Source organism: Oncorhynchus clarkii, chromosome 12 (assembly GCF_045791955.1).
Source record: "Oncorhynchus clarkii lewisi isolate Uvic-CL-2024 chromosome 12, UVic_Ocla_1.0, whole genome shotgun sequence".
Taxonomy (NCBI): Eukaryota; Metazoa; Chordata; class Actinopteri; order Salmoniformes; family Salmonidae; genus Oncorhynchus; species Oncorhynchus clarkii.
In genome coordinates, this window is record NC_092158.1 from 15,132,149 (window position 1) to 15,151,036 (window position 18,888).

At 39.0% G+C, this 18,888-nt stretch overlaps 1 protein-coding gene across 1 annotated transcript; it reads left to right on the forward strand.

Moving 5' to 3' along the window:
• The first annotated feature begins 1,033 nt into the window (after positions 1-1,033).
• Positions 1,034-14,553, forward strand: LOC139421881 (activated RNA polymerase II transcriptional coactivator p15-like). Its single transcript, XM_071173010.1, has 5 exons — positions 1,034-1,165; positions 10,358-10,439; positions 10,955-11,083; positions 11,181-11,289; positions 14,158-14,553. Exons 2-5 carry the CDS (start codon positions 10,359-10,361, stop codon positions 14,235-14,237), a joined length of 399 nt encoding a protein of 132 aa, XP_071029111.1. The 5' UTR covers positions 1,034-1,165; position 10,358; the 3' UTR covers positions 14,238-14,553.
• Positions 14,554-18,888: the final 4,335 nt, after the last annotated feature.

Below are 18,888 nucleotides of genomic sequence, written 5' to 3' on the forward strand. Positions count from 1 at the left end.
GGAGCAATTGTATGCTTCTGTTTACAAATCTCTTGTCACCTTTAACCTACTCTCAACAATAACATCCTTTCTTCCAAAAATGGAACCTTCAGCTGTATAATGAACCAAGAGATAAATGAACCCTTAATGTTGACCTGATGCAAAGGAAATTAGTTGGATATAGACCTATCAGATAGTACACTGTGTCTAGGCCTAGTTCACAGAACCTAAAACAACTCTTACAAGCATTGATATAATACATTATTTTGATATTTTAGTGATTGCTAAAATGTATGCATTTTTTTCTTCAGAACTGTTGTCAAATTTACTATCAATACAAATGCTTTCTGTATGCATGTATTTTATTTAATAGCATAAAGACTGTAAATGTGGCTTTTAAAGGGGGCAATATGCATTTGCAACTTCCCTTTTTGGACTTTTAAATTCATGATATTGTAGGAAATGGGCAAACGGCAGGGAAGCAAACCCGGGTCACTGGTGTGAAAGGCAAACACCCTGCGCATCGCACGAATAGGGTTACCCCATTTGTGGGAATTGTATATCGAGCATCGCTACAATATAACCCATAGATTTTTTTAAAGAATTTAACTTATGAATGCCTCATGAACTGTCGTACCCTATCAGAAACCAACATATTATCTTGTTTTACTCCAATGTTTGCAAACAATGCAATTGTAAACAAACACTGTATAGCCTCAAAACATGGTATATACTATAAGTTGTATATTGTGTATGGTAAGTAAGTCCTTGCATCCATAGCTGTCAATGAATTTGAGTGGTTACTGGTTACATTTCTCTAGAAACATCCCTCAGCTATTTACCTAAACAGCGGCGCGGTGTTGCTTTAAATCGCAGATTGCCGCTTTAAAGTTGTTAACACAGCCTAACTGTGACCAGAAGCACAGAAAGAGAACATAATTTCCCACAATTCAATATAAACGGTACGTCCGGGTGCAACGAACCTGAAGCAAACTCGCGCAACTGACTTCTAGATCACCGGAACAGTAGAACAGCCTTGTGGTGAAAGTACTTCATCCAGTTCATTTGGAATCAAGATCTGGTAAACCTCGAACCACTAGGGTAGACATTTTGCAGGCCTGTATCTACCGCCTTCACACAGCATCCGCGAGCACTACACTCGAGCTCATACAGTGAAACATTGCACGTAAGTACTGTAGCTAATGTTGCTATTTAGATTTAATCCCTAGAGCGAATGAACCCCTGTGCAAAACTATCGTTATATGCAACATTGTAACGTGCTGCAAGGACGCTGCTGTTGCATGCTCGATTGATTTGATCGTGATACATTTTTGCATTTTTGGTTAATTCAGGCCTACCTATCTAGAAAATATGTGTACTATAATAACGCAACGAGCTGTGCAATAATTCGAGCGAAACAGTGCTATATTGCGAATGAAAATAGTGAACAGAGCAGAACAATGATTCATTTGCATATTCGATGATCACGTGGACAACTTTTGGATAAGGTGAAAATAATATTGGCAAATAATATACTGTTTTTTATTGCTTTAAAAACAGTATATTATTTGCCTATATTATTTTAATCTTCTCATAATTCAAACAACCACCACCATTACCAGTAGTTATTTCATACAGGTTCACTTCTTATTTGGGGGACGGTAGCTAGGCAAAATATTCTTCGCACCACATGACAATTTGTAGAAATTGCAAGAACGAAGCTATAAACCTGCAATATTCTCCCCACCAACAAGAGGGGTGTGAACAATTTGTGTCATGAACAGTGCTTGTGCTTACGCGCGCTGGAAGGGGGGTCCGAGTGAAAACATTAGGGAACCCCTGATTATTATGGATAAGAGCGAGATTTGTTTTATTTGTCAAGCATCGATCATGTCACCAGAATAGGACACTCGATATTTTTGGAAAAGGAGCGTCAAGATCACCGTGGATTTTCACCAAGTCAAATTCATAATGTATTTAATCTATAGGCGAATAAACTGAATGGTTTCCCAAGTAGTGGAGGAACACACCATATAAACTCGTGACTCTAAAATTACTTTGATATGATGGTTGTTGTATCAATATTTGCGCATAAAGGCGTTTCCAGCGCCATTTCTGGCATAATTAATTTGACCAGCATTTAAACATCCCACCATTTTGAACCAACAAATGATCCGTCGGCATTTATAAAATAGTGCCGAAACTTCCTGTTTACATGACAGCTGTCGTGATTTATTTTTCTACAGTTGACTTTACTCGCATAAAAAATGTCTGTAAAATGTTTTTATAGTGTAGCTATTTTTCTAGGCTGGAAAATGTTCAGTGGAAATGTTATAGATATCTGCATATTATCAACCCAAGATGTCTACAGTATGAGGTATCCCAACCGGCCGGTAGGTGGCGTTATTATTCCTTATACGTCGTTTGCCATCTGCTTCCAACTGGAATGTACGCAGCCTGCTATACACTCATGACCCCCAGCGACCGGCTCGTACAATAAACATCCTCCATTCAGACTGCAAGGGCGTCGGTTTAGGCCTGAAAAAAACCGACAAATATGCGTACTGTCTCAATAAAAACAACTTTCCACCATGCTAGTAGAGTGGCTAATGCTACTTCCTGATGCTGCACATAAAGATGAATGAAAACAGAAAGTAGCTTTTTGGTCTTAATTTAAGGTTAGACATAAGGTTAGCAATGTGGTTACGGTTAGAATAACATATTTGTAAGAAGAACAATTGTAGAAATATACCTGGTTTATGACTTTTTGGCTGCGGTAACTAGTGACGACCTTCAGACAGACTGCTACAACCTGATTGGCTGAACATCAGGAAGTAGCATTTTTGGTGGGAAATTGTGTTTTATTATGACAGTTGTTGCAGTCCAAACCCTTAAGACACACCCTACCCACTCAGCCCTCAAATTAAGTGGACACTTTAGTTATTAATACTTATTTCCAAGTGAAAAAGGTCTTAGGAACATAACTGTTTTTTTTTTGTTTTTTTTATTCATTTTCATATGCTCTTAAAATAGCAGGTACCCTTTTATTTAAATTATTATTTAGAATTTTATTTCTCAGAATAGTTCCTGATTACACTAAAGAGGGTTTTTAGTCTCTCTTACTACAAAGAACCCTTGGTTTGGTCTTGAACATAATATTCTGTTGAGTTTAATTTAAAAAGCCGGATAACATCTAGCTCAGAGTTTATGGAATAAGCTATTTTCACTTTAAGTTGACTTAAATGGTGCAGATCTCGGTTCCTTATCACGTACGTTCACTGCTCCTACGTCTTTGACTCATCCTACTACAGTTTATACTTTTATATAATCTTTGTTGTTTTGTCTTTGTCTATAGTTTCTCTTAATGTTAGTGGGTTACAAAACAATGTGAAGCGCAAGGCCTTATTTTTATTTGCTAAACAATTTCGAACAGATTTCTGCTTTTTTCAAGAGTCTCACTCAATTTCGGCTGATGCCAACTTCTGGAGGTCACAGTAGGGCAACGATATTTGGCTTTCCCATGGATCTGAATGCTCCGCTGGTGTCACTGCAATGAAAAATACCTTTGGTGGTAATATTCTACACTCGGAATGTGACCCCTTTGGTCACATTATTGGTCTTGTGATCAGTTACAATGACATTACGCTCATTACTGTAAACTTCTACAGGTACAACACCAAACATTAGAATGATGAGTTGCTTGAATCTATAGAGAAACATATACTTAATTTGTTATCTAAATTTCTGAATTCGTTATTATTGATAGGAGGGGACTTTAACATTACTATAGATAATTCAATTGATAGATGGCCCCCAGGTAGGCCAAGCAATTAGAATTTGGGTTTAATACTTTTTATGGAAAAGTTCGATCTTACTGATATATGGAGAGAGAGGTTTCCGGCCGACAGATCATTCACTTGGAGTAACAAAACAGGTTCCAGACAATCCAGAATAGATTTTTGGCTTATGTCCAAATGTATTGATGGGGAGTGTGTTACTACAAATATTTGTACTACTCCCCTCACAGACCACAGGGCCATTTACATTGATATCAGAATATTAACCCCTGATACTAACCTTGGTAGAGCATCATACTGGAAGCTAAATAGCTCGTTATTAAATAATGATATACACTGCTCAAAAAAATCAAGGGAACACTTAAACAACACAATGTAACTCCAAGTCAATCACACTTCTGTGAAATCAAACTGTCCACTTAGGAAGCAACACTGATTGACAATACATTTCACATGCTGTTGTGCAAATGGTATAGACAACAGGTGCTAATTGCCTATAATTTCCAAGACACCCCCAATAAAGGAGTGGTTCTGCAGGTGGGGACCACAGACCACTTCTCAGTTCCTATGCTTCCTGGTTGATGTTTTGGTCACTTTTGAATGCTGGCGGTGCTTTCACTCTAGTGGTAGCATGAGACTGAGTCTACAACCCACACAAGTGGCTCAGGTAGTGCAGCTCATCCAGGATGGCACATCAATGCGAGCTGTGGCAAGAAGGTTTGCTGTGTCAGTCAGCGTAGTGTCCAGAGCATGGAGGCGCTACCAGGAGACAGGCAAGTACATCAGGAGACGTGGAGGAGGCCGTAGGAGGGCAACAACCCAGCAGCAGGACCGTTACCTCCGCCTTTGTGCAAGGAGGAGCACTGCCAGAGCCCTGCAAAAGGACCTCCAGCAGGCCACAAATGTGCATGTGTCTGCTCAAACGGTCAGAAACAGACTCCATGAGGGTGGTATGAGGCCCCGACGTCCACAGGTGGGGGTTGTGCTTACAGCCCAACACCGTGCAGGAGGTTTGGCATTTGCCAGAGAACACCAAGATTGTCAAATTTGCCACTGGCGCCCTGTGCTCTTCACAGATGAAAGCAGGTTCACACTGAGCACATGACAGACGTGACAGAGTCTTGAGACGCCGTGGAGAACGTTCTGCTGCCTGCAACATCCTCCAGCATGACCGGTTTGGCGGTGGGTCAGTCATGGTGTGGGGTGGCATTTCTTTGGGGGGCCGCACAGCCCTCCATGTGCTCGCCAGAGGTAGCCTGACTGCCATTAGGTACCGAGATGAGATCCTCATTCCCCTTGTGAGACCATATGCTGGTGTGGTTGGCCCCTGGGTTCCTCCTAATGCAAGACAATGCTAGACCTCATATGGCTGGAGTGTGACAGCAGTTCCTGCAAGAGGAAGGCATTGATGCTATGGACTGGCCCGCATGTTCCCCAGACCTGAATCCAATTGAGCACATCTGGGACATCATGTCTCGCTGCACCACAGACTGTCCAGGAGTTGGCTGGTCCTCATCAAGAGCATGCCCAGAAGTTGTAGGGAGGTCATACAGGCACGTGGAGGCCACACACACTACTGAGCCTCATTTTGACTTGTTTTAAGGGCATTACATCAAAGTTGGATCAGCCTGTAGTGTGGTTTTCCACTTTAATTTTGAGTGTGACTCCAAATCCAGACCTCCATGGGTTGATAAATTTGATTTCCATTGATAATTTTTGTGTGGTTTTGTTGTCAGCACATTCAACTATGTAAAGAAAAAACTATTTAATAAGAATATTTCATTAATTCAGATCTAGGATGTGTTATTTTAATGTTCCCTTTATTTTTTTGAGCAGTGTAGTTACGTTTGAGGTTAAAGGTCTGCTTTCACACTTTTGGGAAAGGGCTTGTGAAGAAAAATCTTATTGCAAGAACTGGGAGCTCTTTAAATTTGAGGTGTCCAAATAACTTAGAAAATATGGTAGTAATCTTGCTAAGACCAGAAGAGCTGAGAAGGAAAAGGTGATCATTAAGATAATTTCCCTTTCTCAGAGGTCCCCAGCCAACCTCTCGGGGGAGGAGAAGATGGAACTGATTAAGTTACAAAATAAACTGGATAATATAAATAGATTGAAAGCAGAAGGGGCCTTTATTAGATCTAGGAAAAATGGATTGAGGAGGGAGAACAGAATTCATCTTGTTGCTTTAGACTTGAGAAATTTCACTCTACAAATAACACTATCCATAACTTAAACATTGATGGTGTTATTACAGATGACCAAAAATGAATTGCTAAATACTGTAGCAGTTTTTACAGAAAATTGTATAGCTCTACGTACTGTCAGGAATCCACAGATATGTTTTTTGACTCACTGAATAATGTTCACTCTATCAGTGACATAGGATCTAAACAGTGTGATGAACCCATCAAAGTTGAAGAGATTATGGAATCTATCAAACCTTTAAAATACAATAAATCACCAGGTGTTGATGGAATTACCTCAGAATTTTACTAATTATTTTCTGAACAAGTAGCTCCCTTCCTATTTGAAGTCTTTTTAGAGAGTATTAAAAACATTGTTCTCCCTCCTACAATGAGTCAGGGGTTAATAACACTGATACCTAAGCCTAAAAAAGAAGTGCTGCTCATCGATAACTGGTGTCCAATTTGTCTTCATAATAATGACTATAAGATACTTACTACTTTCAAAAATAATTAAAGAAGTCCTGGATGCAATCATTGATAAAACACAGTCTGGCTTCATGAGGAACAGACATTTCTAACAATGTCAGACTAGTATTAGACGTACTTGACTACTCAGACCTAATAACTGAGGATAGCTTCATATTATTTTTTAGATTTTTATAAAGCATTTGACACAGTAGAGCATCAGTTTCTCTTCCACTCCCTTGAGAGACTTGGCTTTGGGTATTTTTTTTCTGTAAGTCTATTAAGACTCTCTATACAAATGGTAACAGCTCTATCAAATTGAAATATGGCACCTTACCTAGATTTGAGTTAAAGAGAGGAATTAGGCAAAGTTGTCCTATCTCTCCGTACCTGTTTTTATTAATCACCCAACTTCTTACAAATTCTTTAAATAATAGTCCTGTACACGGTATTTCCATAGCTGGTAAATAAATTATTATAAGCCAGCTGGCTGATACTACACTTTTGCTGAAAGACCCTAACCAAATTCCCATATCGATCAATGTGATACAATCCTTTTCCAAAGCGTCTGGTCTATATCTTAACATTAATAAATGTGAACCCATGGCTGTCAAAGACTGTGACACAGAAGAACTGACATATTTAGGCATAACCATTACAAATGTCTGGAGGCTTACTACATTTTAACCCTATTATTTAAAAAAAAAAAAAAAAACAACAGAAGAAGCTAAATCAATGGCTACAGAGGGACTGATCTTTAAAAGGAAGAGACCTTCAGCCTTAGTTATTAGGAATCTCTAGACCAACATATGACACTCTATCTTTTTATCTTGAAGGTTAAATAACCAAGGAGATAGACCAGATGCTTTTCAACTTTCTGTGGAGAAACCATACCCATTACATCAGGAAAACTGTTGTAATGAACACTTATAAAATTTTCTGGACTTTAATACCTTAAATAATACTTTTAAGATCAATTGGATAAAACAATTCCTAAGAAGACCCACTTCTATGTGGAATTTTATTCCTCATCGTGTCTTCTCTACTTTTGGTGGCCTTATCTTCATGTTGGTTTGCAATTATAATATTGACAAAGTTCCAGTGAAACTTTCTGCTTTTCATCGGCAGGGTGTCTTGTCATGGTCCTTAATTTCTAAGCATAACTTTTCTCCACACAGATATTATATATGGAATAATCGGGATATATTGTATAAAAATACTTCTTTGTTTTTAGAATATTGGTTCTGAAATAATATCCTATTGGTGAGCCAACTGGTAAATGCAGAGGGTCTTTCACTCAATTATAAGGAATTCTTATCACTTTACAAGGTCCCTGTAACATCTAAAGATTTTGCAATTGTTTAAGATGCCATTCCCTCAGGTGTTGCTTTATTATTCAGGAATGTGTCAAGACTTGACCCCGTTGACCCTGTTGACTCATCAGTAGGAAAGATTTGTTTCTCTATTGGTCCATTCAACAACAGAGCGATTACAAACCTTGTTTCAGCAGGATGTTGTATCTATCTATACCTTATGTCATGCCTTATTGGAATGGATTTATTGATAATGTCTTTTGGAAAAAAGTTTGGATGTTGCCACACACACACCTACTTGTTAACAAAATTAAGGAAGTTTCCTTTTAAATTATTCATAAATATTATCCTGCCAACCACTATATGAAGAAGTTTAAGAAAAACATCAACTCAAATTGCTCCTTTTGTAATGACCACCCAGAAACAGTGTTGCATCTTTTTTGGCATTGTATTCATGTAAGAGAACTGTGGCAAGACATCAGTAGATTTATAATTGAACACATTTTTTTATGGAGATCTTACACTATTGTGGAGAGATGTACTGCTTAGATTCTTTACCTACGATAGAAATAAGCTGAAACATTTTTGTGTAATTAGTTTAATTATACTTTTGGCCAAATTTCATATTCACAAATGTAAATTTACAAACAAAACACCACATTTTCTTACCTTACAAAAATAAATTGAACTGTATAATAAGACAATTAAATACTCTACTAACAAAAAAGCTGTTCGAATAATAAGTATGTATGTCCCTTAAGGTCCTTGTGTAATATGATGTTGTACCCCCTAGCCCAATTGTCCTTTTGTATATTATTTATATAGACTTATATATATTTTTATTTATTTATTTTATTAACAACAAATCAATATATAAAGCACATGAGGGAACACAAGCATACATAGATTACAAACAATAGACAATCGAGCTAGGGGGTACAATATCACATTACAATTACACAAGGACCTTAAGGGACATGCATATACTTACAATTCTAACAGCTTTTTTGTTAGTAGAGCATTTAACCGTCTTAAAATACAGTTAAATTTATTTTTGTAGGGTACGAAAATGTGGTTTTCTGTTTGTAAATTTACATTTGTATATATGAAATTTGGCCAAAAGAATAATGAAATTAATTACGTAAAAATGTTTCCGCTTATTTCTATTGTATGTAAAGAATCCAAACAGTACATCTCTCCACAATAGTGTAAAATCTTCATAAATGTGTTCAATTATAAACCTACTGATGTCTTGCCACAGTTTTCTTAGATGCATACAATGCCTAAAACAGATGCAAAACTGTTTCTGGGTGGTCATTATAAAAGGAGCAATTTGAGTTGATGTTTTCCTTAAACTTCTTCATATAGTGGTTGGAAGGATAATATTTATGAATAATTTTAAAGGAAACTTCCTTAATTTTGTTAACAAGTAGGTGTGTGTTCCCACATGTACTTCCTGTTTTGATTTGTTGTTAATAAAAAAAAATGTTTTTTAAAAAATGGACTACCCTTGGCTGGAAATTCATCACTCGTTCATCCCGCGATGATTTTGTTTTAATTTGTGGGTGCTTTATATGCGCTACAATCAATTGAGTGACTGTCTACTTATATTAAATATAATTATTAATATACGCCTACTATATAATAGCTCACAAACTAATTATTTAGTGAACTAACGTTAGCCTGCTTAGCTGGAACTTCTGAAGAATGAAAATGTTTTATTTCTACAATTTCCAAAAAATAACCAAACAAAAATATATTTACTCTTTACGTAGTAACGTTAGCAAAATTTCAAACTTTTTTGCATTCGTTTTTACTTACACTTGCATGTTGACATCTCCATTGACGTTAAGTTTTCTCAGACTTCTTAGTGGATGTACAGTCGTCGCGAATTGAACATGATTATATACTCGCAAAGCCGACTAAAAACAAGGGCTGAGGGGCTTACGTATCCAAGCAAGGGAAGTTTGCAAATCATTTCCCCAAAGTGCATAAGGCAAGGGTGTGTCTTTAAGTGTTTTGGACCGTAGTCCTCAACTTAAGTATATTTTCCCAGGTTTTTTTTTCTCCTGGGCGGCTCGCCATTAAAGCTAGTTAAGAAGGAAACCGACGCACCTTGCAACATGAATGGAGGATGTTTTTTGTACGAGCCGGTCGCCAGGGAACACGAGTGTATAGCTGGCTGCATACTTTCCAGTTGGACACAGATGACATAAAATGAATCATAGCGCCAGCTGCTGGCCAATGTCAGAAGTTTAAAGTTTTATTTCGTAGCTTTGTTTATTTAGGCACGTCAGTTAAGAACAAATTCTTATTTACAATGACGGCCTACCCAGCCAAACCCTCCCCTTACCTGGACGACTCTGGGCCAATTGTGCACTGCCCTATGGGACTCCCAATCACGGCTGGTTGTGATACAGCCTGGAATTGAACCAGGGTCTGTAGTGACGCCTCTAGCACTGAGATGCAGTGCCTTAGACTCCTGCGCCACTCGGGAGACAAAACACTATGATTGAACAAAATCATGCAGATTGTAATGTAGATTTATTTGATAACATTGTATGAAGTTCTATGGAAGGATTGTATTTATTCAGCTATTGCATCCCTCCTTTTCCAGGATGCCCAAGTCAAAGGAAGTTCTGTCCTCAAGCTCTGGCAGTGGCAGTGGCAGTGACTCCAACAGTGAAGCTGAGACCAAGGTAAATGTGACTCTTCTCCCCCCCCCACACAGCCATAGAGTAAAGACAGCCTCTTGTGACTGTGTTTTTTTGTTGTTGAATTTTTACCCCTATTTCTCCCCAATTTCGTGGTATCCAATTTCTCCCCAATTTCGTGGTATCCAATTGTTGTAGTAGCTACTATCTTGTCTCATCGCTACAACTCCCGTACGGGCTCGGGAGAGACGAAGGTTGAAAGTCGTGCGCGATGAGACAAGGACATCCCTACCGACCAAGCCTAATCCGGACGACGCTAGGCCAATTGTGCGTCGCCCCACGGACCTCCCGGTTACAACAGAGCCTAGGCGCGAACCCAGGGACTCTGATGGCACAGCTGTCGCTGCAGTACAGCGCCCTTAACCACTGCGCCAAGCTGTGTTTTTATTTAGTATTTATGGTGCTGATGTCCCTATTGTTATCAGAAGGTTAATTTTGCACTTTCAAAACAAATGTTTATACATATTTATGTGACGTATTGAAATTAACCCCTGTTGTAGTCCAAGAAGAGAAAGCAGGCAGCACCAGAGAAACCAGCAGCTAAGAAACCGAAAGGGGGAGAGAGTTCCAAGCCGGGTGGAACCTCCAAGGGAAGTCGCAACCAGGACAAGGATGACAACAAGTTCCAGGTAAGCAGTGAAGAACAGTGTTAGTCCATCCCCAGTACAAAAGATGCAACATTACCTGCATGTCGATATGGTTTTGTCTCTACGTTGTTTATTTTAGATTGGGAAGATGCGGTATGTGAGCGTTCGTGAATTCAAAGGAAAATGTCTGATCGACATCCGTGAGTACTGGATGGATCAGGAGGGGGAGATGAAGCCTGGCAGGAAAGGTAAGAAACCTGTCATTGGGGTGTGAAACCTACTACAGGGCCCCTGGGGCCTCATTTATAACTGTTGTGTAAATTGAACACCAAATATCTGCGCCATGTCTGAAAAGACTGCGCACGCTCAAAAATATTGAGATTTATTAACTTGGATCACACCATACATGCATGTTTCCTGTTATAATTCAGACTTGTCATAAAACTATGTGCGTGAATGAGAATTCTAACTGAAAAACACCCATCATTCATCTTTAATTGTGACAATAACACCCTTATTTGCTGTGTACTTTGGAAGTATTGGAATCAGGCCAAGAGAGTATCTAAAGAAAATAGCAACGGCGAACATAATCAAATGTCTTTGGAGGTGTTGGCTATTTTCTTTTTCTTGCGAAAATTGTGTGGACCTGTAAACAGGTTTGAATTCAATGTTTTGCAATAACTTTTCCCCGAAAAAAGATTTTCTGCACGGCCTGCAAATTCTTGTCTACTCTGGAAAAGAAGGAAAACTACAGTGTAGGCCTGCTGATAAAGGTCAACAAGAAGTTTCAGTAAATAAATTATTTTTGATTCGATATCATGACTTTGTAAACAAGGGACTGCTCATTTTGCTGGTCATTTTGGTAGCCTACACTTCAATATAAAATATCAACTGTCTGTTCACACGTTGAATTCTATTGTATGTTATAAACTGCGCCACCATGCAGATCCATAGAGCATAAACTTGGAATTATAATCGCCTATCTAATAGGCCCAATTAAATGAGGGGTGCATGGTAATTTGGTGTATGGCTACTTTGGGAATGTTAACTTATCATGTCCAGAAAATGTGAGGAATGTATTCTGCAATGGTTATGATATACAGTATTATGTTTATAAATTAAATATTGTTTATTTGAGAAATTTGACGTTACAGTATTCAGATGTAGCCTGCAAATAATCAATGGAAAAAATGAACCATCTGCTCTACCGTTAAACTGCTCTTCGGATCAGATCTCATAGAGCAAAATACTTGAAATAGCATATCTATTTACTACTGTGAAGTAGGTCCAATTAAATGAGAGATGGGATGAATTCTAGCCTGTCCTAACTTGTTGTAGGCCTATAGGCTATTTTGCAAGTATGAAAAGGTGAGGAATTTATAATGCAACGATTGTGGAAATTTAAATATATAATAGGAAGTAGATGCCTATTTCTAATTATTTTAGAAGGCAAAGATTAAATACATTGATTTTTGTTCTTCTCAAAAATGGCAACTTATTTCATCTTGTTATTATATTTAGCTAGCTGTTGTTATGAGTAAGAGTGTCATCATATATTCCCCAAAGCTACTAGGCTACTTTTGCCTTCGTGCAATGAAATACTTCAACCGCTAGAAACTATCCGTACGCATGTTCTGAAGTTTACGGGAGGATAAGCACATTCTCACGTCAAGTTCAGTTTTTAGAAATGCCAACTTTTGCATGAACTGGTGCGCACATGTTTTGGGGCACATTTTGTGTTTACATAGTGTTTTATAAATGAGTCACCTGGCCCCTGAACCAACAGACATGCTGTTGCTATACAAACATATGGATTGATGAATCATTGGTTAAAATTGTTTTATCGTCATTTTGGTGCTTCAACCAACAAGGATATATATTTGTTTATTCATGATTTGTAAACTGCTAGGTATGAACTAATTGACTGTCTATTATAAACTCATTAAGTGAAGTTACATTTCAATATGGGTATTTTATACTTTCATTTCTAAAGGGGCAATCAGCAGTTGAAACAATAACAAAGGCACCCCGACCCTGTTTTGGTAAAAAGCTTAGTGATGGGGCTGGAGAAATGTAACAGCTCTCAAATTCATAGACCGAGCTGTACAGTCGTGGCCAAAAGTATGATGGCAATTTGCATATACTCCAGAATGATATGAAGAGTGATCAGATGAATTCCAATTAATTGCAAAGTCCCTATTTGCCATGCAAATGTACTGAATCCCCCCAAAACATTTCCACTGCATTTCAGCCCTGCCACAGAAGGACCAGCTGACATCATGTCAGTGATTCTCTCGTTAACACGGGTGTGAGTGTTGACGAGGACAAGGCTGGAGATCACATTCATTCACACCTGCCTGCTGCCATTCCTGAGCAAGTTCTGTACTGGTGGTGCCCCGATCCCACGGCTGAATCAACTTTAGGAGACGGTCCTGGCGCTTGCTGGACTTTCTTGGGCGCCCTGAAGCCTTCTTCACAACAATTGAACCGCTCTCCTTGAAGTTCTTGATGATCCGATAAATGGTTGATTTAGGTGCAATCTTACTGGCAGCAATATCCTTGCCTGTGAAGCCCTTTTTGTGCAAAGCAATGATGACGGCACGTGTTTCCTTGCAGGTAACCATGGTTGACAGAGGAAGAACAATGAAACAAGAAACAATTCCAAGCACCACCCTCCTTTTGAAGCTTCCAGTCTGTTATTCGAACTCAATCGGCATGACCGAGTGATCTCCAGCCTTGTCCTCGTCAACACTCACACCTGTGTTAACGAGAGAATCACTGACATGATGTCAGCTGGTCCTTCTGTGGCAAAGCTGAAATGCAGTGGAAATGTTTTTGGGGGATTCAGTTCATTTGCATTGCAAAGAGGGACTTTGCAGCAGACTTTGTGAAAATTAACATTTGTGTCATTCTCAACTTTTGGCCACGACTGTACAGTGCTTACCCGGATTTCATGTTCGACATCAAGCCCAGTGATGCTACTCTCCGGATTCTATAACTGAACCTAGATCAGTGGACCTGCCTCTGTCTAACTTGTCTCTGGTATGGCCCAAGGTATTTCACTGATACTAGATCAGTTTACTAACCACTCTGACTGGTCTCTGCTCTGTCCCCAGGTATCTCACTGAACCCAGAACAGTGGAACCAGCTAAAAGATCAGATCTCTGAGATAGACGACGCTGTGAAGGCTATATAGAAGGGAGGCCTCTGGCTGCCTGGGATTTACAATCCACCACCTTACATTCTGTTTTTGTTCTTATCTTTACAATTTTTTTTTATATAATCTTAGTGAAACGTTTTTAAAGGAAGAGACCAACATTTTTAAAGTAATTACCAAGACAACATTGTGTATATTTTAAGCTAAGTTTCTGTTGACTTGTGCTGTGTTTTGAAAAACCCAACATATGTTATGTTTGAGTGATTCTGATGTAGTGAAAGGTGTGTGTTTGTGTGTGAGAGAGATTGGGTTTGCTCTAATAAGTAATTAATAAAAGCCATTTAAAGGGACAAAACATATTGTATGCTTATTTTTGTATTCGTAGTATCACTAACCACTAATAACCTATGAACCTGAGTTACATTACTAGCACTGAGGTGGTTTGCCCTAGTCGGAAGCCCACTGTGTGCAGTTCACCCTACACTATCAACTCAAACATAAATATCACTGTCCTATCTACCTCTGATAAGCATTCCAGTAAAGCAATAAAAATAGCCAACATTAACATACGTAGCCCAAGGAACAAGGTTAAGGCAATCGATAATTGCTAGTAACAACATTTATGTGTGTAAAATGCTTAATGTATGTGACATTAATCAAGCTGTCCACTCAAAAGGAAGCTTCAAGCTGCAACATGGTTCAGGTTATCAGTCAACCTACCAGGGTATTTAGACCGGCATAGGAATGAAATCAAAGATCACATCTTTACTAATGCTGCAGAAATCTGTTCTAAAGCAGTATCCCAATCCATTAGATGTAGAGATCATAATATAGTAGCCGTGTCTAGGAAAACCAAAGGCTGGGCCTAATATAGTGTATAAGAGGTCATACAATAAGTTTTGTAGTGATTTCTATGTTGTAAAGAATATTTTCTGGTCTATGGTGTGTAATGAGGAGCAACCAGAGGCTACACTTGATACATTTATGAAGTTGCTTATTCCAGTTACTAATAAGCATGCACCCATTAAGAAAATAAGTTGCTGTATGTCAAACATACTGTACATTGAGAAATCATGTGACTAAACTAAGCAAAAATAATTAACTACACTATGAAACACAACAAAATTATATAAAGAATGATAGTAAAAAACTTTGGATCACCTTAAATTCAGGTCCATCCTTCATTGAATCCGATGGCTCATTCATCACAAAACCCACTGATATTGCCAACAACTTTTTTTTATTGGTAAGATTAGCAACTGTAAGGCATGACATGCCAACAAACCTTCACATTCATAACTGACCCAATTATGAAACGCAAGCATTGTAATTTTTGATTCTGTAATGTGAGTGTGGATGAGATTAAACATATTGTCTATCAACAATGACAAGCCACCTGAGTCTGACAGCTTGGATGGAACATGACTGAGGGTTATAGGGTAATATATTGCCACACCTATTCACCATCTCTTCAAAGCCTACAGGAAAGTGTGCCCTCACAGGAAAGTCTGTGCCCTCATTCTGTTACCCAAGTCGAGCAAAGCACTCTTTACTGGCTCAAACCGCCACCCAATCAGCCTGCTACCAACTCTTAGTACATTTTTGGGAAAAAATGTGTTTGACCAGATACAATGCTATTTCACAGTAAATAAATTCAGCATGATTATAGGGAGTGGCACACATGTTCAGCACTTACACAAATGACTGATGATTGGGTGAAAGAAATTGATAATAAGAAGCTTGTGAGAGCTGTTTTTGTTAGACCAGTGCAGCTTTTGACATTATCGATAATAATCTGCTGCTGGAAATACGTATGTATTATGGCTTTACATCCCCTGCCATATTGTGGATCGAGAGTTACCTGTCTAACAGAACACAGAAGGTGTTCTTTAATGGAAGCTTCTCCAACATAATCCAGGTAGTGTCGGGAATTCCTCAGGGCAGTTGTCTAGGCCCCTTACTTTTTTCAATCTTTACAAATGACCTGCCTCTGGCACTGAGTAAACCCTGTGTATATGTATGCTGATAACTCACCATTAGCATTCCGCTACCACCCAGAAGGCGAGGTCAGTCCAGGTGCATCAAAGTTGGGGCCAAGAGACTGAAAAATAGCTTCTATCTCAAGGCCATCAGACTGTTAAACAGCCATCAATAACACAGAGGCTGCTGCCTACATACAGACTTGAAATCATTGGCCACTTTAACAAAGGATCACTAGTCACTTTAATAATGCCACTTTAATAATGTTTACATATCTTGCATTACTCATCCCATATGTATATGCTGCATTTTATACCATCTATTGCATCTTGTCTATAGCGCTCAGTCATTGCTCATCCATATATTTAGATGTATATTTTATTATTCCATTCCTTTACTTAGATTTGAGTGTATTAGGTAGATGTTGTGGAATTTATTTATTTATTTAACCTTTATTTAACTAGGCAAGTCAGTTAAGAACAAATTATTATTTTCAATGACGGCCTACCAATAGGCAAAACGCCTCCTGTGGGGATGGTGACTGGGATTTAAAAAAAATATATATATATATATAAATATAGGAAAAAACACACATCCCGACAAGAGAGGCAACACAACATTACATGAAGAGAGACCTAAGACGACAACATAGCAAGGCAGCAACACATTACAACACAGCATGGTAGCAATACAACATGGTAGGAGCACTAAACATGGTACAAACATTATTGGGCACAGACAACAGCACAAAGGGAAAGAAGGTAGAGACAACAATACGTCATGTAAAGTAGCCACAACTGTCAGTAAGAGTGTCCATGTCTTGGAATTAAGAGATTGAGATAAAACTGTCCAGTTTGTTTGTTTGTTGCAGCTCGTTCCAGTCGCTAGCTGCAGCGAACTGAAAAGAGGAGCGAGCCAGGGATGTGTGTGCTTTGGGGGCTTTAACAGCATGTGACTGGCAGAACGGTTGTTGTGTGTGGAGGATGAGGGCTGCAGTAGATATCTCAGATAGGGGGGAGTGAGGCCTAAGAGTGTTTTATAAATAAGTATCAACTAGTGGGTCTTGCGACAGGTATACAGATGACTTGTTAGTTATTGCTGCACAATCGGAACTAGTAGCACAAGCATTTCGCTACACTTGGAATAACATCTGCTAACCATGTACAGTGTGGCAAAAAAAAGTATTTAGTCAGCCACCAATTGTGCAAGTTCTCCCACTTAAAAAGATGAGAGAGGCCTGTAATTTTCATTATAGGTACACTTCAACTATGACAGACAAAATGAGAAAAATAATTTTCCAGAAAATCACATTGTAGGATTTGTAATGAATTTGTTTGCAAATTATGGTGGAAAATAAGTATTTGGTCAATAACAAAAGTTTATCTCAGTACTTTGTTATATACCCTTTGTTGGCAATGACAGAGGTCAAACGTTTTCTGTAAGTCTTCACAAGGTTTTCACACACTGTTGCTGGTATTTTGGCCCATTCCTCCATGCAGATCTCCTCTAGAGCAGTGATGTTTTGGGGCTGTTGCTGGGCAACACGGACTTTCAACTCCATCCAAAGATTTTCTATGGGGTTGAGATCTGGAGAGCGGCCAGGCCACTCCAGGACCTTGAAATGCTTCTTACGAAGCCACTCCTTCGTTGCCCGGGAGGTGTGTTTGGGATCATTGTCATGCTGAAAGACCCAGCCACGTTTCATCTTCAATGCCCTTGCTGATGGAAAGAGGTTTTCACTCAAAAGCTCACGATACATGGCCCCATTCATTCTTTCCTTTACACGGATCAGTCGTCCTGGTCCCTTTGCAGAAAAACAGCCCCAAAGCATGATGTTTCCACCCCCATGCTTCACAGTAGGTATGGTGTTCTTTGGATGCAACTCAGCATTCTTTGTCCTCCAAACAAGGCGAGTTGAGTTTTTACCAAAAAGTTATATTTTGGTTTCATCTGACCATATGACATTCTCCCGATCTTCTTCTGGATCTGCAGGATTTGAGTCCCTGGCGGCGTAGTGTGTTACTGATGGTAGGCTTTGTTACTTTGGTCCCAGATCTCTGCAGGTCATTCACTAGGTCCCCCCTGGTGGTTCTGGGATTTTTGCTCACCATTCTTGTGATAATTTTGACCCCACGGGGTGAGATCTTGCGTGGAGCCCCAGATCGAGGGAGATTGTCAGTGGTCTTGTATGTCTTCCATTTCCTAATAATTGCTCCCACAGTTGATTTCTTCAAACCAAGCTGCTTACCTATTGCAGATTCAGTCTTCCCAGCCTGGTGCAGGTCTACAATTTTGTTTCTGGTGTCCTTTGACAGCTCTTTGGTCTTGGCAATAGTGGAGTTTGGAGTGTGACTGTTTGAGGTTGTGGACAGGTGTCTTTAATACTGATAACAAGTTCAAACAGGTGCCATTAATATAGGTAACGAGTGGAGGACAGAGGAGCCTCTTAAAGAAGAAGTTACAGGTCTGTGAGAGCCAGAAATCTTGCTTGTTTGTAGGTGACCAAATACTTATTTTCCACCATAATTTGCAAATACATTCATTAAAAATCCTACAATGTGATATTCTGGATTTTTTTCCCTAATTTTGTCTGTCATAGTTGAAGTGTACCTATGATGAAAATTACAGGCCTCTGTCGTCTTTTTAAGTGGGAGAACTTGCACAATTGGTGGCTGACTAAATACTTTCTTGCCCCACTGTATATGTGACC

Excerpts from the sequence above, each read along its gene's own strand:
- LOC139421881 (XM_071173010.1), top strand. The coding sequence starts at position 10,359 with ATGCCCAAGTCAAAGGAAGTTCTGTCCTCAAGCTCTGGCAGTGGCAGT. Across the intron at positions 10,440-10,954 it reads ACAGTGAAGCTGAGACCAAG|TCCAAGAAGAGAAAGCAGGC; the intron begins GTAAATGTGACT and ends CCCCTGTTGTAG. Across the intron at positions 11,084-11,180 it reads AGGATGACAACAAGTTCCAG|ATTGGGAAGATGCGGTATGT; the intron begins GTAAGCAGTGAA and ends TGTTTATTTTAG.